At 37.5% G+C, this 24551-nt stretch overlaps 1 protein-coding gene across 8 annotated transcripts in view; it reads left to right on the top strand.

Annotated features, from left to right (window-relative positions):
- LOC127447620 (tensin-1-like) overlaps nucleotides 1-24551 on the top strand; it is a 363293-nt gene that overhangs the window by 300467 nt on the left and 38275 nt on the right. For all 8 annotated transcript variants that reach the window (XM_051709554.1, XM_051709553.1, XM_051709551.1 and 5 more), the window contains one exon: nucleotides 13951-15402. In XM_051709554.1, coding sequence (XP_051565514.1) covers nucleotides 13951-15402 — 1452 coding nt within the window. The remainder of the gene's footprint in view (nucleotides 1-13950; nucleotides 15403-24551) is intronic.

The raw sequence follows: 24551 nt of genomic DNA, 5'->3' as shown, positions 1-24551 counted from the left end.
CAACTGCTGTATTTCAGTGTGTTTTCAAGATGCAACATGCTAACATGCTTAGTTTGATTTAGTGGGAACCTACCAGCTTATCATTGAGAAAAATTGCAATGTTTCAAACTAATCTGGCTGACTGCATTTAATTTCACCAACTCAGACTCGCAATTGTGCCAATAAAGAGATTTTATCCCCCAAGCTTTTTGCAGGCACAGCTGATTTCCTTATTATGAGCCTAAGTGTGGTTAGCACATATTTACGTTAAGCTCTTAAACAGAAAGTCGACTACAGTTTCATCAGTGTTGTTGCAGGACTGTGCAGCGTGGTTTTTGAATTGCATTTTTGAGTTCAGCTGTGCAATGCTGAGTTTTATTATGGTCTATTTGTGTGGCTGGCAGTGTGAGAGACTAACTGTTACGTAATAAACGTGTCTACACTTCAAGCTGGCTTTAATTAAACCTTCCTGTGATGAGAGGCAGGGCCTCTCCATCTCAAATGTTGTTTAATTATGTGGCTGGCTCGGCTATAAACCAGTAGCTAAGTCAAAAGAATTAGACGATTAACCCTTTTAGCACGCTGTAGTTTAATGCTTAGCAATCCAGACTTTCAGTATTTGAGTGGCATTAACAGACAGACCAGACCGTCATCACAATGTAGGGCCTTTACTGTCACCATCTGTTAACACATGACACCAGAAGTGCACATTTCGTGTTTCCGTCTGATGGATTTAACTACCTGAAGACTATTTGTTAACATGTGTGGTCTTCCGGATGGTTTTGTTTGTGTTATTTTGCCACAGTGGCAACAGCAATGGCTGAACACTGTGTGGGTGGGATGCGGACTCGAACTCCTGTCACATACGTCTTTGTGTGACCTAGTATAAATACAAACACAACATATTACACTAGAACCTCAGAACATCTTTCAAGGTCATCTCCAGATCACACTTCTCCCCAAAATTAATTAATTAATTAATTAAAAAAAAAAAACATTGCTACAGGTATACAGTATGATTATGACCTTGATTATGACCTTGATGATTATGATAGGACCTTTTTTTACTTTTAAGCTTTTTTTCTAGTTCTTTCTCCTTCTTTTGAACTTTTTATTAGATTCTTATGACTGTGATTCTACTGTATTGAGTCAAAAATGCAGTAAAGCAAGTGCCATGATGTATAAATACATCCAAAATTGTGTCTGTTTATAATAATTTTTTCACATTACAGCAATGAGAATGGGTGGGGAAGTGTGCTTAATTGTCATAATAATTTCCCAATGACAGAAATAATAACTGTCCAAACAACAGGCTTCATTTTCTTTATAAAACTATAAAAGAAATATATATATATATATATTACATATTTTGGGTGAAATGTGACCTGAAACGAATCCTAACAGAAAATAAGCTCTTTATTACATCCTACATTCTGTGATATGTTGTTTTCACATTCTAAACTAGACTGAACAGCGGATCAGACTGCTGTATACACACATAGTATGTCTCTGTATTGTTGTAAACAGACTTTGGATTTGTCTCTGCCCATCTCTGGGATTAAACTGCTTTTATGCCAAACGCAGATGTTGCGCATTATCAAATGTCAGATCTTATGAAAGGCTTCTGAATACATAATACTGAGAATATTCCTGGATTGCTCTTCCAGTTTTATGAACACAGAATCGTTTGTTCAATGTGTCTCTGCTGTAGGCCGTTGCTTCAGCCTGTATATTGGGCCTTCAGGACAATTCACATTTAGCCAATCATAACATTTCACCGTAACATTTCACCTTTGACCTTTGCATGCCTGCAGCTGCTGTGCAGAGCCTCCCTTCGGCCACTCGTTGGAAATGTGTTTGTCTTTAGTTCTAACTACCATGGTAAGACCATCACCAGAACATACGGAACGGGGCACATTTGGTTTTCGGGGGAGGGCATACTTACAATATGAGACACCAAGACTGGCAAATAACCACACCAAATGTAGCCTATTAAGTGTAAACAATATACTGTATATTAACAAAACATTTACACAATTAAAAACATATTTTAATAGGTTTCCTGAATGTAAGCCCTATAGAGTGCAAAAGGCTTGGTTCTTGCAGTATATACCCCTTTCATTTCTTCTATAGAGATTTGAAACAAACCAACCAACTTTGATTTGAAATAAAAAAAAAAAAAAAAAGTATTTGAAAATCGGACAAAAAGACAAAGGTACAGGACTTTGTACTTAATGCCTATGAAACCCGCTAAAAGTTAATGAGGGTGAAGTGTATAATTTCTGTCACACTAGCATTAACAGACAAAATTAATGAAATAATGGGATTAACAGTATCCAAAAAAATAAACAAGTTTACCGAACACATGCTGGGATAGGAGAAAGTATTTTAACACTGAAAAATGGCACACTTCATCTTTAAGGTTTAGGCAAAATATGCCACAGGGTGTACATATAGCCCACTGTCGATGGCCCTGAACCATGTAGAAGAGCAACGCTCTCTGGTAAAGAGCGGGAGGACTCATTTACTGGTCCATTAACACTCGGCCGCCACTCCCCTGGACTTTACAAGACAAGATTGTCTAATTTCTCCTACATTCCAGAGGCCTACGCACATAGCTCAGCACGGGTCAGATATTCCCACCCTAAATAGCTCTCAGTGACCTATGACAGATGGTTGCGTTGTTGATATTTACATGGCTTAGAGTCCATTTCTGTTCACCGTTTTCCCATTAACACTGACTGAGAAACCCTTTGGGGTTTCCCTTATGTACTTTCTGGTTTGAGTGCTAGAAAACCCACTTTTCCACTTAAATGGAGTCAGGGGACCAACAAACCTCCCTGAGAAACGACCCCTTGGTGAGTTGAGAGACGGAGCCGGGACCCCCGTTACGTATTGTATAAAATACAGTGTTGCATTTTATGCCAATAAAAACGTGTATGGTAGGCTACCATATTATTGTATGTAGATACTTCATGATGTTTACATTGCAAAGCCATTTAAATAATCATTAAATGCTGTCCTGCTGAAAAGACCAGCTAAAACCAGCATAAGCTAGTTGGCTGGTTTTAGCTGGTCATTCTGGTCAGGGTGGTTTTAGAGGGGGTTTGAACACTTTTTTTAGCTGGTCAGGCTGGTCTTAGCTGGTCTCCCAGCCTAACCAGCTAAAAATTGTTCAAAACCCATTTGAAACCAGCTAAATGACCAGCTGGTCTTTCAGCAAGGTGTACAGCAGGGTTCTGCAATATTTTTGACATTAAGTGACATTTGTAATTTTCCTTGTTAATCACTGCCAAACCTCCTGTAAAAAGATAGTAAAAGACAGACAGACATAGCTACTGACAGATGGACAAGCAGACAAACCCAGTCCATACAGAATATCAGTAAATGTGTGTCGTGCTTTGAGCGGCTGGTGATGAGCAGACAGTGGTCGCGCAAATGGTTTTTCCACGCTGCGTGCTTCTGCTGACTAGGTCAGTTTAGTCACACTTTAAGATTTGGCATGAAGGTACGATGGACTTTAACATGTCGTTGGATTAAAATACATACTCCTCTCTCTCACTGTTGATCGCGTGTGAGTGAGTGATTATTACAAATGCCAGTGGTGGATCATGCAATAATTTGCGTACCCCTTGCGGTACCACTGCGAACCCCCTGTTGAAGACCCTTGATGTACATAGTTTGAGATTTTATGGACATCAACTCAGTTGTATCGTGTCCCCTGAGAGCTCACGGTAGGTCTGTCTTTTAAGGTTCATAAGTTATCATTTAAAATCCATTCACTTTTGGAAAAAATTAATGGGATTTTTACTTCCTGAACCAGTTTCACCCCCTAAACTCTTAAGTAAATCAGTGAGCCTGTTTACATGCCAAAATTCAGCTTATTTAAAAAAATACGACAAAGCAAGAAAACTGCATTTACTTGAGATTTGAAATAATCAAACTATTCTCTGCTGTTGATGTCAAACCGAGAAGAGGCATGCACACAACACTTCCGTACATTGGATAAGTCGTTAAGAACGCTGGTTAAGGTGTTTACATGCAATGCAAAATCGGAGTAATGGACAAAAATCGGTGTCGATCGGTTCATTCTTAAGCGCTTTATGACTTTACACCGATAAAGGAAAGCCGATTAATGCAATTACATGACCACACACTTTGACGGCTTATTAAGCTTAATCGGTGTAAGGACATGCATGTAAACGTGCTCAAAAAATTCTGTTGAGGATATATGAAAATATATCTGATCTTATCTGGCCACTGTGTTATGAATTAACTAAAGACCAATTCTAGCCAATTCTACTTATGTTCATAGAAACAGAAATACAGAGCCAAAGCAGGCAGTATTTTTCTGATTTTCAAAACGGCTCATTTCGTTTTGATTTAGTAATTCATTGTTTTGGTTCTCCTGTGGACTAATGATGAGCTGTCTCATGAGGAGCTGGTGTGTGCGGTCTGTGTGTAAAGTGAATAGTCAGGGCCAACTTCCAACCACAGTCAGCTACTGCACACCCATCAAAGAGCCGCCCTGAATTCGTCCAGTCTGTTCCCAGAGCTTTGAGCAGGGTTTGATTGTTTTTCCTTAAACGCAACATCAGCGATAATGAAACTTTACCCATGAACGGTCTCGCGTTGGAGTCACGTGCAGAGCAGCGTGCATGTGTCTCGCTCAGAGCTCTATGTTTGGCTTTAACACCGAAAAATATGCTGCAGCCATAAGCCATGTCTTTCTCAAACTTGGATCCAGCAGGTGTACAAATCCCAAACATGTCAACACGGTTTTGCCACAGTTTAAGGCTTTTTTCACACTGCACTCAATTGCAATTTGTTTTTGAAATCATATAGGTAGGACTGAGTGTTCGCATTGTCATTTTGCAAGTAACGAAATTTAATCTGTGTGTTCAGACACTGAAGTCAATTGGTTGCCAATTGGATGCCAAGGGACTTAGAATAGCTGGCATTGTTAAAAGACAGGATGGAAAAAATATGGAAATTTTGACTCTGCTCATGTCCACATGACTTCTCGCTAATGTGCTTAACTTGCATGAGATGACATTAGCATCAAGAACATTACAATGTTTACATATTTATGCATATTCTGAAAGTATGTTTTAAACTGTTCACTCATTTGCTCATTCACCATTTCAGGGATAGTTCACCCAAAAATTTTAATTCTGTCTTTATTTACCCTCATGTCATTCCAAAGCTGTATAAACTTCTTTCTTATGCAGAATACAAAAGGAGATGTTTTAATGAATATTATCAGATGTCTTTTTAATACAATGACAGTTAATAGTGACTCACATTAAAGCTTAAAAAGGACCCATAAGTATCATAAAAGTACACTCACTGAGCACTTTATTAGGAACACTATGGTCCTAATAAAGTGCCAGATGTGGTCTTCTGCTGTTGTATCCCATCCACCTCAAGATTTGACATGTTGTGCATTCTGAGATGCTGTTCTGTTCACTACAGTTGTACAGAGTGTTTATCTGAGTTACTGTAGCCTTTCTGTCAGCTCGAACCAGTCTGGCCATTCTGAGTAAACTCTAGAGGCTGTTGTGCGTGAAAATCCCAGGAGATCAGCAGTAGCCTGTCTCGCACCAACAAACATGCCACAGTCGAAATCACTGAGATCACATTTTTTCCCATTCTGGTGATTGATGTGAACATTAACAGAAGCTCCTGACCCATATATGCATGATTTTATGCATTGTACGATTAGCTGATTTGATAATCGCATGAATAAGTAGGTGTACAGGTGTACCTAATAAAGTGCTCAGTGAGTGCAATTCATGCGTCATGTTCAAAGTCTTCTGAAGGCATACAAAATGTAAGCATTTTTTTTCAGGGCAAAGCTTGACGTGCGGTTGCACATTCATGAGAGAAGCTCGTTCACAGTGGAATGTGCTAAACAATGCAAGTTCTTGCATAAACACAAACCATTGTGAACTTGTGGGTGAGTAAATTGTGACAGAATTTAAATTTTTGGGTGAACTATTCTTTTAATACATAGTGAATGCCACATTGGAAGTGTAAACGAGTCAAATCAAACACAGCTTTATACACTAATGAATATGCATTGTGTATGACGTTACGGTCATGTCGTGTCCAGAATGACAAAAAAAAAAAAAAATACTTGAAACTGAAATGCATTTGAATGCACTAAAATCCCACTTCAATCAGATTTCAAAACACATATGAATGTTGTTTATATCAGTTTTGCTTTTCAGACTAAAACACCCAAACAGAAAAAAGCCTAAGATGTGACCTCATATTCTTAGCTGCTTATGGGAATTGAGTTGAAGTGGATGTGGAGATGTCCGTTAACTTTTCTGTTCTCTGTGCTTTAATAACAAAAGGCTTCCTCAGCTCTTTCATCTCTGTCTTTATACATAAGTGTGCCATCAAAAGTATCTTTAATGCATACTTAATGTGCAGCACTTACCTTATAATGGCTCCCATTACCATAGAGCTCCTGTGAAGAGGTGATAAGCACTTGTGAACTCTGTGACAGCACTTTCTCATCTGAAGTGCTTACACAATGATTTCCAATGATGCGCAATTCCAGGCACCGAACCGAATGCTATTCTTGCGTACCGCAAAGCGATGAGGGGGGAGTTTTCAATTTATGCAGTTCTATCATATCTAGCATATCCATCTCAATCGGTAAGCCATTTATTCAATATGTATATGATTAATATAATGTACAAAACATGTACAGATATAACATGTTTAATATAAGGGAGTTGTTTTACAAAGATAATTGTGTTAAATATACATATTTTCAAAATACCTTGTGTGAATGTTATCTATACGTTAGAGAGAGGGTACACGAAAGGATGTTGAATGTTTGGAGGGGTACGCCACTGTAAAACGTTTGGGAACCACAGGCCTACGGTAACTCAGATAACCACTCTGTACAATTGTAGTGAGCAGAATAGCATCTCAGAATGCACAACTTGTCAAACCTTGAGGCAGATGGGCTACAACAGCAGAAGACCATGTCAGGCACTTTATTAGGACCATAGTGTTCCTAATAAAGTGCTCAGTGAGTGTACATGAACAGTTTAGGCTGGTTTTAGCTGTTTTTTATGTGCAGGGAGGGTTTATAGCCATTAAAATTTTCAAATATAGCCTTTTTTTATTAAAAAAGAAATGTGAAAGCATGAAAAAGCAGAGGAGCTAAGGTGAATTGTACATCTGTAATGATCTAAACTGCATTTATTCTGAATAACTCCGTTGTAGGAGTTGTTTTGGAAGCAGGAGTTTAAGCGCTGATCACATTGTGTGTGTTGTTTCACAGCAGCGGTGTTTGTCATACATGGATATCAGTCGTGTCACATTGTCAGGATTTCTGTTTGCTCACTGGTGGTCTGTTCTGACCATCACAGGCGCAAACATATACATTCAAGTTTGTACAGTCCTTCCTGTCTTTCGTTAACTTTCTTTTTTCTCGTTCTTCATCGTTTTATCTCATGACCTTGAAAGCTCAGAATACTACGCACAGAGAGCAGCATTGTATGAACTCTCAGAACTATTGATTTGTGCAAGTAACAGAGACAGGAGTGATTTCTCAGGACACCTATTTTAGTTTCTGTCAGGTAATAGAGACATTTTCTGTGTGCTATTTGTTATTTATGGTTTACAGTACTTTTAATGGATCAACCATTGACTAACCAAATATGAATGTGTGTGAGGTGAAATCAGATAGGCCTACTGTTTTGCCCACTGGCTATTGGAAAACACTGTAAAAACATGCACATACACACAAATACACTTTTACTCAAAGCCCCCCTCGAAGCCTTACTCGTGAATCACTATAATAACCAAAGCTAAGGTTTCTAAAACAATGCAAGTTAACTTCTGGGCTATTTCCACAGAACTCCCCAAGAAATGATTATTTTCTTGCCAAGACTCTTACAGCACGTTTTGTTTTGTTTAGTTTAGTTTTTTTAGTTTCGTTTTTTTTTGTTTGTTTTATTGGTTTCTAATTTTAACATTTACACTGTTCTAAAGAAATTACCAGATTTGACTGAGCATTTGCTGTATGTTAAGCACTCTGAAGAGAGACAATGACATGCACATGAATATTACTATATTAAGTGGAATTTGGTCACATTGTGATCATAAATGTGTCATGTAAATGCGTTGACCTGATTGTAATAATCTGATTGAGCAAAACTTCTGGTTTCTAGAAATCTGAATAAGATGCCAAATGCCTGTATTAACAGAAATTCGGTGTCATGTAAAAATCGTATTTTTAGGCAGTAGATGGCAAGGCAGCTCACTAGGTTTTGGAATGTTACAGTGTTAATGGATGCATGTTATTCAATTTAGGCCAGTGAGTGCACTCGTCAGTTTGTGTGTGAATGTGTTATCGGGTGTCACTCCTAAAAGTGTATGTGACAGAGTGAGAGAAACATAAAGGGTGCCTGTTCCAAAATCTTGTGTTCTATCCCTCTGTATACTCCCTACATAGGCAGCTTTCTTCTAAGGACACCTCCTAACTGAAATGGAGCCTCATAAGTGACGGATTTGGAACACTCGTAGTGCATCATACAAATAGCACTCATCATATGAAGCAAATAGGAGAGTCGACTCACAATTGAATCAATAGAGTTTGCCGTTAACATGTGGTAAACTTATAGTGTGATACTTTAATAAGCATCAAAATACATAATATTGTAAAATAGTCCATTTTTAATCCGATTAAACAATTTCTATCAATACTTTTTGGTATTAAATGAATTGTGTGTTTATTGTATGTTCGCAGTGCATCATGGATGGCCTTCTTTAGGAAAGTATTTGGTCAACGTTAGTTATAACATTTGGAACAGCCTTCATGAGCATGAAGGCTGGTAGCATTTGATGTCTTAAAATGCTACCTATGTCGACAGCTCACTTGGTTTGGGAAGAGAGCCAGGGAGTTAGTGAAAGATAATGAGCCCCTCTGATAGAGAAAGCCCCAGTGATGTCACTCTGGTAGACACCAGAATCAGCTGGGTGAGGATAAATTCACACCCACTTCACTAGGGGTGGTGTTCATCCATACAGAGCGCAACAGTCCTGTCATCTTCTACAGCTCGGCTCTATCCAAGTTAGAGTTGGTGGAGGAGGAGGGAGTTTTCTAAAAGTACTCCCACCGCTTGTGAATGTTGAGCTGCTGGAGCAAAAGAGCAGGAAAACACAGAGGCTTTTCAAAACTTTCTTCATGGACACTTACAGAGCTATGCAGTAAGGCAGGTAGGCAAGTTTTCTTGGGGTTCTTCTTGAATTTGAGGCAAAACCGTAGTTTTAAATAACTTTAACAGCACTTTACCATGTGTTTGCATCCTGCTATTTTTACGGGTGGTGATTAGGGGTAAATGCAAGCTGGTCTTGATGTGATATCATCTGTGTCCGCAAGCAGGTGATAAAAAGTGTGCTGAAATAGAAGGTGATTCTTTTTCAAGAGGCGTGTCTGATTCCACATTAAGATGCCTGACTCTAATGACTTCTGATGTCAGTATTAAGTCATGAGGTGTTTTTTGAGAAGCGAATAAAACATGATTTCTGAGATGAACGTTCAGATGTCACGGTTGAAGTTCGAACCTGCTGAGAGGTTTATACATGGTGCTGCTCTTGTCTCATGGTGGGTGTGTTATTTTGGAGCACTGGGAGATGTTTGGAACAGCTGAGGGATTGTTACGAGAAACTCTGGAGAGAGAGAGAAACAGTAAAGAATGGGGGAAAAGACTATTCCCCCCCAGGCTGTTCTGTTGAATTCTGGACCCAGGCCTGGTATGACTGAGAAGCAGCAAACATACTGTAATAAGCTCAGGTCTGACGTTCGGTCAGATCCTTAGAAGTAGTCTGACTATGGTTTGTACAGATTTTGGGTTGTCAAAGTTATTGGTACTCAGGAACTGAGTAGAAACACAAAAACGTAATGTAACTAGACTTTCTACAGTATCGGAAGTACTGAGTAAGGAGGGCTATCTGACTGACAGATGGCTGCTTTCCAACATTTGCATGTGTATTTGTGCACATGCTCTGTGAAGATAAGGTCTATTTGGCTGCCTGAAAGTTAAGACTCTAATAAACCTTGAGTTAATATTAATTCAACAAAATAGTAACAATAAATAAAAGTGAACCCCTTTACTGACTGTTTTCTCAAACAATTTCTTTAAAACTTGAAGCACTGTTTACTTAAATGAGAAATAAGGCTACATGCTTAAATTATGCATAAATTGATGTTAATAGTTAAAAATGAACACTGATTTTGATTTATACTGTATGTATTTTATAGTGTGTGTGTGTATATATATATATATATATATATATATATATATATATTTACCTTTTATATTAAAGGACTGTGTTTAGTAGGATGCTTGTTGTTGCTGTGGTATCAGAATTAGTAGGGACTTAAACAACAGCTGCAGACATGGTGGCTACGGCAACCAGAACTGATCAACCATGAAACGCAAAGATCATTTAGCAACAATATTGTGGATGGCAGAACAGAGCATTCATTCATTCATTCAAGTATTCAACAAAAATGTCAAGAAAAGTGTTGGTTTTAGTGTTAAATTATAACCGACTGTAAGAAGAAGAGTTTTTATTCTTATACAATGTCAATACATCTAAAAACCTAGATATTATTATTAATATGATTTTTATTTCAGTCTGTTTCAAAGTTTTGAGGAGGATGTTTAGACTGATTACTTTTCTCACTTTGCATTATCTCTTGTAAAACATGACATTTACTTACATGATCAGCTTGTGTACTCCTGTCTCCAACCCTGCTGTCAACCTGTGGGTCACACTGCTGGCTTTGACACTGGGTCAAATGTGATGGTTTAATTTGTTGCAAGTAGACATGTACAACCTAAAGGTCACCAGGTCACTTGAGATAACCTGGAATGTCTATTTTTAAAGCGCTTTAGGGAACCATTAGTCTTGACCTCAGACGCACGCCCATGCATGGTCCAAAGTCCATTCATGGATTGTCTGTTACATATTGCATGCAAAACTGGCAAGAGCTGGCTAAAATGGCCAGTTCCAATGTGATAGGCTGGCACTACGCAAATATGTATTTGAAGGAATAATATTTGAATATATTTTTTCCACACCCCACACAGGTCTATTGTTATGGTAGTAAATTTTTCAGATGAACTCGCCCTTAAACGGTAGGCAAAAACAAAATGAACTGTGTTTTGTTGCTTTACAAAACAATCTCTTCCTGTCTAAGTGGGCAGTTCTTTGCCAGAATAAGCTGCAAAGTGGAGCAAACTTTATGCCGATAGTCAAAAATCTAGCTATGCAGTGCTCCAGACTGCGACTAAAATGGTCGCAAATGCGACCAAAAATAAATGATTGCGACAATAATTTAAAATTTAGTTGCCATTGGCGACAGTCGGGATGTTTGCTTTCATATGCGGTTTCGTCAGATATCTTGTGAGTTATTGAATACATCTTTAGAACGCCAGGTAAATACCTGTTATATGTAGGTTCTGAAGGGCAGTACTAAATAAAAAAATAAAAATCTTTTATCACTTATATTTGTATAAAATTCTGAAAGGGGTGTGAAAACTTATGAGACAAAAGGGGAATGCAAATTTGTGCACCCAACTATACAGTATATACTGTATTTTAAACACCCGATTAATGAGTTATCAGCTGTCTAAAGTTTTCTTTAGGTTTCTATCTTGTTTTTGAACAACAATCTAAATCTAGCAATTCTGTGATGTGGCAGCTAAAGCAGCAATTTGGCTCCTAAATGTTTCAGTTTAGGAGCCAATGGCTCCTAAGTATTTTTTTTTAGTCTGGAGCCCTGCTATGCAAGACCAGAGAGCTATAGTTTCTCGTCTTCAGCTAATAGTGCTTTAGAGTGTCAAAGAAACAGCGCAATAGGACACAGAGTATTGTGGCCAGGCCACTGTTTCCATCCCCATAGCTGCATTTTCAGATTTGCGGCTCGACAGATCCTGCATTAAGACACCATGGGAAACTCAGCATGAGTGTTTCAGTCTGAATGAATAACATTTTGTCACAGTCTGTGGTTCTGAATCTCAGTCTACCAAACATACTTAACAGAACATGGTTCATTTTTTCCCCCTAGGATTCCAATGCGTTGTTGATATCAAAAGGCCATTGCAGAATGAACTGTCAAACAGTGGCTTAGTGGTTTTGGAGGGTCTAAAATCCATTACAGTCTGTTATTAAAATGCATGACCACAGGGACACAAAAGCCTGATTGTTAAAGGAAGAATTCACCCAAAAATGAAAGTTCTGTCATCATTTACTCACCCCCATGATGTTCCAACTTACTCCCTGGAACACAAAAGGAGATGTGAGACAGAATGTTAGGCTCAATCACCATTCACTTTTATTGAATGAAAACAAAAAGATGTAATGAAAGTGAATGGAGAGGCTAACATTCTGCCAGACATCTCCTTTTGTGGTCCACTGAAGAAAGAGAGTCATACTGGAAAACTGGTCCTGTCCGAATGCGGCTCTAGCCACCCCAAAACAGGGTTTTATGTGTCGAAGCATGTGTGCTTGTGTGAGTATAGGAAATGATGCCTTAATTCCAAGGAGTCAGGAAATGCCTTCACCTTAACTTGTGATGCTATTTTTCCACTGGTGAGTCACTGCTTTGGACAGGGAGCATAGTGCCTCTCATGAGAGGTGTAAACTGACTCATTGCACAGGGGTGGAGCTGCTGTTGTGTGCATATGTGAGTGCACGTGCATGTTTTCAGGGAGGGGATCCCTCATCTGACTTCCAAAAATTTACTTGTGGGACTTTATTTCTTCTGTGGAATTTAAACGTGGATGTCAGGCAGAATTACTTCTTTAGTCAGCATTCACTTCCATTGCAGTTTTGTTTCCTACAATTAAAGTGAATGGTGACTTGGGTTGTCAATTTGTGTTCCACCTCCCGTTGAGTTCCACGGAAGAAAGAAAGTTAAACAGGTGTGGAAACAACATGAGGGTTGTTAATGATGAATTTTTATTTGTGGGTGAACTATCACTAAGTTTTTTTGTAAAAAAAAAAAACAAAACAAAAAAAAAAACAATACAAATATATTTATATATATCTCTCCACTAGTCAAATGGTGTCCACTTTAAGCAAGGGCTTAGTTTTCTTTTTCCTCAAATGACACACAAACATGTGTTCCTAATTGTTGTTCTAAAACTAAAGTTTCTGATGTTATGTTATGTTGCTTAGCAACAGTAAACAGCTAGGCTAAGTAAAGGATAATGAACAGTCAACCAGTCAAACCCCAAATGAGCGATCAGGACCTTGATGCGAAGCAGATAAAAACTGGTTAACTCTACATTATCCTGTATATAACATGGCTATTTACCAAATAAATTAAATTGGAATGAAATATTGTTTTGTGATTAAATGATTTTTTATGTGAAAAACACAATAGAGGGATACAAAAGAGATTAAATTAGCTCAGTTATGTAGGAAACGGTTGCTTCTTCTAATGGACATATTTGACTGCATAGAGCCGCAATTGACCAATGCATCAGTGGAAATGGGGACCAAAACATTTTGTGATCAGGTCTCTGAAACAACAGACAGAGGAAGTGACCACATCACATTTTGGGTATGTCGTCATGTAATCAAAGACCCTCCCCTCAAATTTTTGAACACAAGTGGTCGCAGCAGAATCATTTGAGATGCATGTTAAAACCAGGAGGAAACAGGAATGTGTCTCGGCTGACCACGTGATCGGATCACTGTAAACGCATCTTAATACCAGGTGGAAACGGGGCCTATTGGTTGAAGATTGGTGCCTTATGATATTTCTTTTGCAGTTGTTTTATAAAGGCAGCAAGGCATCTGAAACTCTGCCTTACAGTGATTTTACAATGATTCATTTTTTTTTAGGTATGACATGAAGTGGTATATTGCTTTTGTATACCTGAAATAGCTGTAAGTATTAACACATTTCATCTTTCTCTTCCACAGACGTAATTCACACACAGGGTCCATTGGATGGTAGTCTCTACGCTAAGGTTCGGAAGAAAGACTCTCTGGATGGAGGAGTCACAACCAATGGTCTCCCAGCCCCTGTCGATCACACTTTACCAGCTGTAAACCACACCCTACCCCCAGTTGACCACGCCTTATCTGTAAGTAGTGACTCGGGTAACTCCACTGCTTCCATCAAGACCGACCGCACAGATGAAGTCATCCAGCAGCCGGTCTTAGTGAGTCAGCCATCGTCCCAGCCCCTCAGCCCAGAGGAAAAACAAGAGCTGGAACAGTTGCTCAGTGGATTGGAAGCCCCCATGCACCGGACAGGTTACCCGAGCAGCTCTGGCAGCGGAGGAGGTGGTGGAGTCCTACACCTCGTCCCCGCCCAGGTCCACGTCAATGGCCACAACAGCATTGACAGAGAGACAGACATCCTTGATGATGACCCTCCCAACAGTCAAGAGGGCAACAGTGTGGACAGTCTTGGAACATTGTCATCTTTCGAGGGCCGAGCAACTCCGGTGGACTTGTACTATCAGTCTGAGACAGTCATTAAAGGGCAAGATGTTCCATACTTGGAGAAGAGTGTTCATGAGCCCAAAGTCCTCAGCTCCGCTTCTGTCCAGGATCACTTAGGTGCCTCTAGCGGCTACGCCAACCAGAACGGGAGCATCTACCGATCACAATCATTTGGGGCAACCCCTAGCACAGAGCAGAAGTTCATGCCCAAAGCTCCCGCACGCACGACAAGCAGTAGAGATGCAGTACAGCGAGGTCTAAATGTTTGGCAGCAATATGGTGTTCCAGAAGTCCCAGTTACAGAAGGGGTCAACTTCAGTCCTGTACTGCAAACAACAAACAGCCTACCAGAGTTTCCTCACATGGCATCTCAGCAGGAGATTGAGCAATCTATTGAGGCCCTCAACATGCTGATGTTGGACCTTGACCCAGCACTTACCCAGGTGCACAAATCCAACAGTGCACCATCTGGAGAACATAGTGTGGTCACAACTCAACCATCTTTCTCTCAAACCCAGGCAAGGCCGTCCTACCAGGCAGACGCAGCTATCCATGAACGTGGAGGACCCTCTCCAGCAGCTTACCCTCTGGTCTATCAGCAGATATCATCTGTAGCCCCAGAGCCTCCACAACCTACCATCACCCAGCAGAGACCCATGGCTTTATTCCAGCATGGTGCATTGCCCTCTGAGGCAGATGGTCAGGTCCCTGCTCCCATGTCCCAGTCCACAGTGCCTTCATCCTCCTTTGGAGTTCTACAGATGAAACCCCTCAACATCTACCCCTCCAGTATCAGCTCACAGTCCCCTGAGCCACAGGAGAGCCAGCGTAGCTACTATGCCTCCTCATCACCTTTGCCCAAAGAGACTGAACCAGAAGATTCAAACTACAAATTGGAGGGTCTGGTAGCTCACAGAGTAGCTGGTAAGATCACCTTAAAAATACTAACTAACTAATCATTTAGTTGATGCTTTTATCCAATACATTGATCAACCCTATGGGGGTTACGAGCCAAGATTTCTAACCACAAGGCTACATCACCCCTACATATTTTACACTACAGTTGCCCCAAAAATTATTTGGACATGGAGGGTCTTGTAGCTCACTGTGTAGCTGGTAATATCACCATTAAAATACTAACTAATTAGTCATTTAGTTGACCCTTTTATCCAAGCAACATGGGGTTAAGTCCCTTGCTAAAGGGTATAATTTTGATGATACAGTGATCAACCCTTTGGGGTTATGAGCAATTATTTTTAACCCCTAGGCTACATCATCCTGATTTATTTTACCCTACAGTTTCCCCAAAAATTATTTGGACACTTTTGGAAATGTCTAAATGTCACTGCTGATACAAAAATATTTTTGCAATAATTTTTAAACAACTGGTTTTGGCGTGATTTTTAGTTGATATATGAAGTCAATTCCCTTCAAGTTCACACAGATGTCCTAGCAGAGTAACCACAGGTGAAGTTTAGCACATTAACTATGGACATGTTCCACTAATGTTTGACAACCTCGAAGTGTCACAAAACTTTATCTGAATTTTGAAAAATATATGTACTTTATTATTTTAAACCTAATAAACTTATTTTTGTAAAATGTTTTGCTTAAAATGTGTTAGTGCAGTCTTTTGTTATATTATAAAAATACATTAACACATTTGTCCAAATACGTTTTGGGGCAACTGTACACAGACTGTGAAATGAAACAAGTTATGAAGAGAAATGTATTAATGGAAAACACCTTCTTTCCTTGAGTGCTCGAGTTGAGCTTGATTTGAGAGCTTCCCTGTGTCAGAAACAACTTGCTGTCACAGTATGTACTATATTTGATGAAGGATGCACTTCTTTGCTAGTAAAACAGCATGTTCTTTAGGTATGCATGCGAGTAGTGTGAATACATTTCAGACACTTATATACTCGTATATTATGTAAGAACGACAACCGTGAAAAAATCCACTCTGGTTTTGTTAAACAAGCACCATTTAAGCACAAGAAACAACGTTGCTGATATATAGATATATATCACTTACAGTTGAAAAGAGCGTCTGACTTGTGGTTCGTCGCTGATCTTATAAATCCAGCATTTTGAACGTGACGTCGCCTCTGCTCCCGAGTGATTATAAGATCATTAAGTGTCTAGTCAATCCGTACTTCAGAGTCTCGCCGGAAGTAGTAGGTCATCCGGGTATTCCTCGCTTCCTGCTTCATGAATACTGAGGATTCCATTGGCATACTGTTTTTGGTATACTAGTATATAGTAGGGAAGTATTGATATTCGGACGCAGCACTTGTGTTTTTGTTTTTTTATATATGCTCAAGGCAGTGCCTTTTTTTGGTGGAGTTTCTTCGTTGGTGTTGACATAAGCACTGCTTGGTCACAAAGAAAGCTTTGTCTAAAGTGCTTCTGGCTCAAGTCTTAATATCAGGCCGCATTGCTTCATTGTGGTGAGCAAAAACTGAACATTCGTTCATTACATCTGCAGAAGTGCCCAAACAACTGAGGGCTGTTTTACAGCAGCATACAGCTTTTTTTTTTTTTTTTTTTGGTTAACATTATCTGTTCAGCTCGTATGTTTGGAAAGATTTTCCTGGAAGCTTACATCTTTTCCTTGTTATGTTTTGAGCATAATATCAGCGCGTTAAAGTTCATTGTTGACCCAAGCTTGTTTGTCACAGGCTTAACTCACTAGAACTTTATTTCTTTAGTTTTATTTTTTTCAATGTTGAGTTTAAATTACAGATATTATTACTGCAAAGTACATCACATAATGCCAATGAATTTTACAACCAAAAATGTTGTAAACACCATATATGGAATTTCATCTAAGCTTTATTAAGAAAGTATCTGCCAAAAACATAAATAACATCCTGTTATTTGTCTATGACTGATTCAGGGATGAGTGGATCGATACTAAAGTATTGATACTTCCGATACTGATGTGGTATCAAGAATATCGATCCTCACCTAAAAATATTGATTCTGAAGCTTTCTTTTTTTAACTACTAAATCTTATTATTTAGATTACATGAGTATTAATGCATCTCATAAGCTTTGAAGTGGAAAAAAAGAATTATATTAGCAAATTGTTGCATGGTGCCAGAACTATTTTTTCTTCCGCTCATCTTGACATGCAGAAATGCTGAAATACACTAACAGTCACAGACAGCACTCACCCTTTCAGTCATAGCGCTAGTTCAAAGAGGGAGCAGTGTTTTCTTGAGGTAATGACAGAAAAACAGCATCTGGAGTTACTGACACTAAGAAATGACAAATCTAGACGTGACATGTATTAAAATGGGCCTGCTTGACAATTTTTACAGGCTTATTTAAATTCAGAGTTGTTAAAACATTGATAATCTGTTATCCTCATTAACAAATGGTACCCTTATGAAAACTACCCATGGATTTACTATAGTAATATTGTATTAACCATGACTAGTAAACATTACTATAGTAACCATGTTTTTTTCTTTTCTTTTCTTTTTGGCAGTAACCAAGGTTTTGATACAATTAATAATGTTTTACTACAGCATTACTGTAGTATCCATATTGTAGCTTGGTTTTAGTAATAGTAACCATATAACAATATCTATGGTTAATTTTGTGGTTTTATATGTGGCTTATACTTACTCATTTTTAAAGGGTAAACAAAGCAGCCTAATAATTTTGTAATTTCTTCTTAGGCCTATAAATATATAAAATATTGAAGTAATCATTTAAGTTACTAATTGTATCCAAAGAATTCGTAAAAATTCAATTCATTAGAGGTAGAGGTATCGGTATTGGTATCGATATCGGCAATACTGGCCTAAAAGTACTTGGTATCAGATCGAAAAGAAAATAAGTTGTATCGCCCATCCCTAGTGGCTCTGAGCTCACTGTTTCCCCCTAGTGGTATTATCTAATCACTGGTGTCGCAGAGTTACTGTATGAAGTAATTTCCTCTCTCTGTTAGTCTACAAGAGCACTGTTCTCTGATGTGGCCTCTTTTTTCCCAATCAAACATGACAAGAGGGGCTGTCTTGGCTAAATCAACCCCTAGATTCACAACATCAGGAAGAGAATATTAAACCTGAGATAAAACTACTTAGATAAGGCTCTCATGACCAAACCTTTCTGTTTTGTTTTTTCAACCCAGCAGCTGGAGTAGGGTTGCTGACTCAGCATAGATAAGTGTTATTATAACGGAAAGGACAGCTAAAGGGTGTAAGCTGCTCTTTTTTCTGTAACCTTTCCGTGAGTCCTTGCTGTTGTCACATGATTGAAGAGCTCTCTGTATCTAACACTTTGCTTTGGTTGTCAGACCCATCACTATCTGGAATTAGGGAAGTACTTTGTCTGGATTTACCATGCACAACGTGCCGCCAGAGATAGGGTCTGTTTATCTTTCCAACTGAAATTAAGGCGAGCATGTATCACTTGCTAGGGCTGGGTGATATATTCAATATATTCGCAGTGATTTTGATGGTGACATAAAATTAAGCAACGTCCTAAATATTGTAATGTAAAGGTGCATTTATGTGGCCAGTAATTTTCTAAAAGACTGTGACATTAGATTAGTTTCAGGGTCCTTCCTTAAGCGTTAAGAGACAGATGTTAAACAGATTTTAAACTGTAATTAAGTTGTATACTAGTAGAGTTGGTAAGTTCGATTAATTTTTCTAGATCACCTCAAACTGTTTTCAGTGATTCAATTCAAAACTCAGTATTAAAATGTTTTTAGTAATATAAAGTTACTAAAAAAGTAATCCACTACAAATTACTAAGTACTTCTTTAAAATAATAATCAGATAACTTTTTACTTAATTGAAAATGTAATCACATTACTAATTACTTTACTTTTAAGGTATTTTCTTAAACACTTGTCACACAGTTTATTTTTCTTTTTCCACTCAACAAATTCAAAATACTATTTTCTCCTTGTTCACTGTCGCACGCCCTTCAGCTGTCACAGAAATGCAAACAGACGTACATATGAGCATATGATTTCACATTTTAATTGTATTACACATAATTTTTTTTTTATATTTGTAACCCAAGTAATGTGAAGTACTTAGAAGTAATTACTTTCATTGAAAGTTAGTAACTGTAATCTGATTACAAGAATTTAAAATGTAATGAGTTACACTACTTTTGTGCCTAAAAGTTTTTAGATTACAGTAACTAATTACTTTGTTATCCGATTACACTCAACACTGAATATATGTAGGTAAATATTGCAGATTGTCTTGTTATATTGGTGCATATGTGAAAAGTATTAAATATAATTCTTCATTGTGTTTATTTAGCGAAAAACATTGTGGAAAAAATGCCTTGTTTATAACTAGATCTATTTGTATTTTCTGTATCTTTTTTTAATCTAATTGTTTATTATGGCTGTTTTGTTGAAGTTGAAAAAACATAAATATAGAGAAATATACTGCATATCGTCAATGCTAAAAAAGCATCAACATATATATTAATTTTTCCTTTTTTCCCTCTTCCATTTCCTCATGTTTTTCCTGCATGAGGAACACCCGTCCCATCATCAACTCCACCTTCCCATCCTCCTCTTCACCCTCCTCCTTTACTTCCTGCCTTGGTCCATCCTACCTCTTCACCTCTTCCTCCTTCTCCTCATCTTCCTGGTGGTGTGCAGAGTACGCTGCCCGTATCCGAGGCATCAGTGTCAGTCCTGGCGTTCCTGAGCTCGGCCAGCACCACCGCTTTCGCTCTTTCAGTGGTTGGTCTCTCTGCCCCTCTGTCCCACCCACTGATGTTAAAGGGATTTCACCCAAAAACCAAAATCTTCTTTATTTACACCCTCATCTTGTTCCAAACCCGGATGACTGTATTTCTTCTTTGGAACGCGTAAGGAGATGTAAGCAATAGAATGTTAGTTACCATTTACTTTCATTGCATCTTTTTTACATACAATGAAAGTGAATGGTGACTGGGGCTGCCTAACATCTGCTTTTGTGTTCCATGGAAGAAAGAAAGTCACACGGGTTTTGGAACAACATGAAGGTGAGTAAATGATGACATAATTTTTTTTTAAACATTTTTTTTGGGTGAACTATCCCATTAACTCATAACACTTCCCTTTGCATGTGTGCTTTTGTGATATCTCTTTCTTTTCAAGCTTCTTTTCAGTTCATTTCTATTTCAATTTAGTGTGCTTTATTGGCATGACAAGAACTGTACATTCAAGCTTTTACAGCTTAGCTACAGAAAATGAAAATTATACATTATAATATTATTAAAGACAGTTCCAACTCTGAATTTTGATTGGATTAGTTGATTGTTAAATGACGACGACACCCTTCACGTCATGCCTAAGAACACCTCGTACCCTTGGTAAAATCAAAATGTAAGCAATTTTAAGTATATGTTAATTGAACATTGGTATCGTTTATCATATTGCTTTAGCAATATATAGCAATGATGCAATTAGATTAATTGTGTATAAAATGTAGTCAACCAGTACAAAAAAGTACCAAGTTTACAAATAAAATAAAACACCTTAACAGAATGGGGGGAAAATAAAGAAGCAAGAATAATTGCGATTTTTTTTTTTTACGCTATTTCTTGTATTCCCTCTTGTAAATGCACACACTACAGTATCTCTCTACAGTATGTCTTATCAGCTGTCATTCTAATCTCTTTCCCTTACTAATTTAACTCTCTTTCTTAACCTGCACTGGAATTTTCCACCTTGTATATTCAGAATAATAGTCAGTAGAAGTAAAAGTTTTAGTTTACTCCTTTGTGCTGCTTGACCTCTATAAACAAATTGCATTCGTAATATGTGACGAGTTAAAGTTACACAGCAGCAATACAAAGGCCACTCTGTCTGGATCAACTGAGCCCATGTCACAAGATCCAGACTGCCAAACCTGGGGAACAATACTAAAGGCAAACAGACACTTGCTTCTTTCAAGGACTCTCCTTTAGCTCTGTTTTAGCATTTAGATGGAGGACAAAGTGTAATAAATCCTCCCTACTGTCTGAAGAGCATAATACAATCCTTATCTTCCACAAGGGAGTAAACGTCTAGTACACAGACTGTCTTTGGTCCCATCAGAGGGCCCCGGCTGTGTTCAGTAGCCAGGTGCCAGGATGAATGTTTGTCTTGGATCCTCTTGAGTGTGATCCAGTCCAATGTAGCTGGGACAATGGCATAAATGAGGCCAGGATATCCTGCATCTCAATGTAGATATCTTGTTCATATCGTACAGAATCCCTGTGGTGTTGAAAGAAAAAAGTTTTTTTTTATGCTATGACAAAATAATAAATAAATAAAAAATAAACAAAATAACTTTTCTATCATGTTCTCTAGGGCTGGGCGATATAATGAATAATTACTATATATTTACACTCATTACATTAACATGTGCAGTTGTAATGGAGCTGCATCGGGTTTTGCGTAATCAAGCTAGTCTTCGTTTGTCTGACCAAATATACATGACAATGCGTTAGTGAATATTTGAAAGAACGACAGAAAATACACCAGGTAAAATACACATGGTGCATCACCTCTGTTTTTCGAATAATGCACCAAACGTAGAGGCCAATTGTGGTTTGATTAACATGAACACATTCTGGAGGAAGCCAAACTACAAGAATGGCTTTAGAAATGGTAAGTCACTGCAAAAAAAAAAAAAAAAAAAAAAAAAAAATATATATATATATATATATATATATATATATATATATATATATATATATATATATATAATTTTTTCAGTCTTTTTTCAGTAAAAATATTTAAACATCCTTTAAACAAGATACAATATATTTACTTGACTATGAAAATGAGAAGATTTTTATTTTTTTTATTTTTTTTTGAGAAATCAAACAAATGTAGTGAAGTTTATGCTTAAAAAAATACCAATGGGGTAAGAAAAATAAACTTTATTCTTTTCTTTAGGTTTATTTTTTGGCATTTATTTTATTTTTATTTTTTTGTTTAAACCAATATCTTAATATCTTACATAACATTGTTTCTCAAGTAATTGTATCTTTTTTTAAGGATATTTAGAGACAAAAAGTACATAGTAAGAAAATGATTTTGTTGCAGTTCATTGAGTTTTAAACTGTCGATCAGTTTAAACTGTTTTAAGGAACTTATTCAAAACTCCTATTCAACAATTCCTTTGCATTATCACTCAAAAAAAATAAAAAAATAAATAAATAAATAAATAATTGTGAATTGTAAAAAGTACAATTGTATGTTGGTAAATATTGTGGTTTTGTTAAATTGGTGCATAGAAAATGATTAAATATAATTCATGTGCTCATTTAGTGTGGAAGTAATTTAGTAGTAGATTTTTATTGAATTTAATTTTTCATTTGCATTAAACATTTTGAATCCAGTTGGCTACATTTGCTGATTGGTCACAATAATGGTGACTCTGATTGAAAAAATCAAAATTTTTTACCCTAGAGCAAATAAATAACTATCAAGATACAGTATATATTAAATGTCAATAGGTTCAAAAATATCAAAATGTATTCAAAGAAAAGGGATCTGCATCTACACCAGCTTGGATCTATTATGACTGTGTGGTTGCTAAGGTAACAGCGCAGGGTTTGTCATGCACAGCTGTAGGGCACTGCTCGTGTACTACATCTGTTTTGCATGTTTCCTGTCCCGACCTTGTGTGAAATGACTCTGGGGATGTACACCACATGATATTCCAGCACATCTGAGCACTGGTTTCTTCCAAACATCTGCTGCCTTCCCAGATCAGTCAGTTTTGGAATCAGCATGTTTGACAATATCTTAGAAACAGTGTTGGAGATCCTTTTAAAGCCCCACCCTTTGTGCTGACATCACCACCCTAGTGTTCAGAATCATTAATTTAAAGGAAGCACTCTGAAATCATTTAAATCGCAATCGCACTCTGGTCCGCACCAAAACAATCGGTACAATTGCAAAGGAATTCTTGAGTGGTTCACTTGTGGTGTGAATGCAGTTAGACCCAATAGACCAATGAACCAAACAATAACCTTTTAAAAACCAAGAGCATACCTGATAGATCTGTGGAGAAGATATCTGTAAGGCAGCACGTAATTGTAATTCATAATCAAAACGTGGATATAGCTTTTGGAGACTATATTTAATATAACTGCACGTTTAAAATAGGAGTTGTTTAATAATTCCTGAGGTAGTTTTAGTATGATCGCTTCTCATTTTTGGGGGGATAGTGGCAGAACAGACACAGCTAGGACAGCGTTAGCAACTTTTTGACAGATAAAAGCCATCTTTACGTGTCTTCCCTTTTTTGTTTTTTTCGTGAGAACAGGCACTTTTGCAGAAATAATGAAATAATGATCGATAAAAATAACATGACTTGAATTTTCCAATTCATATCTATCCAAGTAACGGATCATGTTTATTTGCAGTGCAGCCTCTTACTAAAAAAGCGAATTCGGTACCATACGACAACGCTTTACACAATCGTAACATAAACAATACTCTTGAAAATCTGTACCGGTTGACACATTTTTACAGGTATATCATTTTAACCAGTATTTTGATTTATGAGCTAAATCCTATAACAGCACACAAACATTCTGACCAATACAGGAACAGTTTGCTCACATGTTACTTTTATTAACACAGTTTTGGTCCGTTTTGAAATGTTGCTTTGTGTCTCAAAACGGCCTTAAATTATTTCTGATTGGGGTCTCAGAGACCCCTGATAAAAAAAAACATGATTCAATTAATTGTCATTTCACAAATTAAATTAAAGTCAAATTAATTTGTACACACTGTAGGAGTACACTCCTAATAGTTATCTAATTATATTTTTCTGCAATGTGTTTTTCAAATTGACCCCAAACAGGAATAATGCTAATTGGGTGAATACTGTACCTGTCGCATTTCTGAAAAGTCTACTTTGTGATATAACAGAGGGTAAAAGCTTCAACAATATTGGCTTTCTGTGTTTTAATTAGGTTGGCGGGACATATTAAAATAATTTTAAAGGAAAATATAAGTTTGATTTTGAAATTACTATTATTATATATATATATATATATAAAAATATAACATAATTTACACTTTCATGGAAATAAAAGGA

This window comes from Myxocyprinus asiaticus, chromosome 10 (genome assembly GCF_019703515.2).
Source record: "Myxocyprinus asiaticus isolate MX2 ecotype Aquarium Trade chromosome 10, UBuf_Myxa_2, whole genome shotgun sequence".
Taxonomy (NCBI): domain Eukaryota; kingdom Metazoa; phylum Chordata; class Actinopteri; order Cypriniformes; family Catostomidae; genus Myxocyprinus; species Myxocyprinus asiaticus.
The sequence above is the reverse complement of the archived record's forward strand: the minus strand, read 5'-3'. Positions and strand labels throughout refer to the sequence as shown.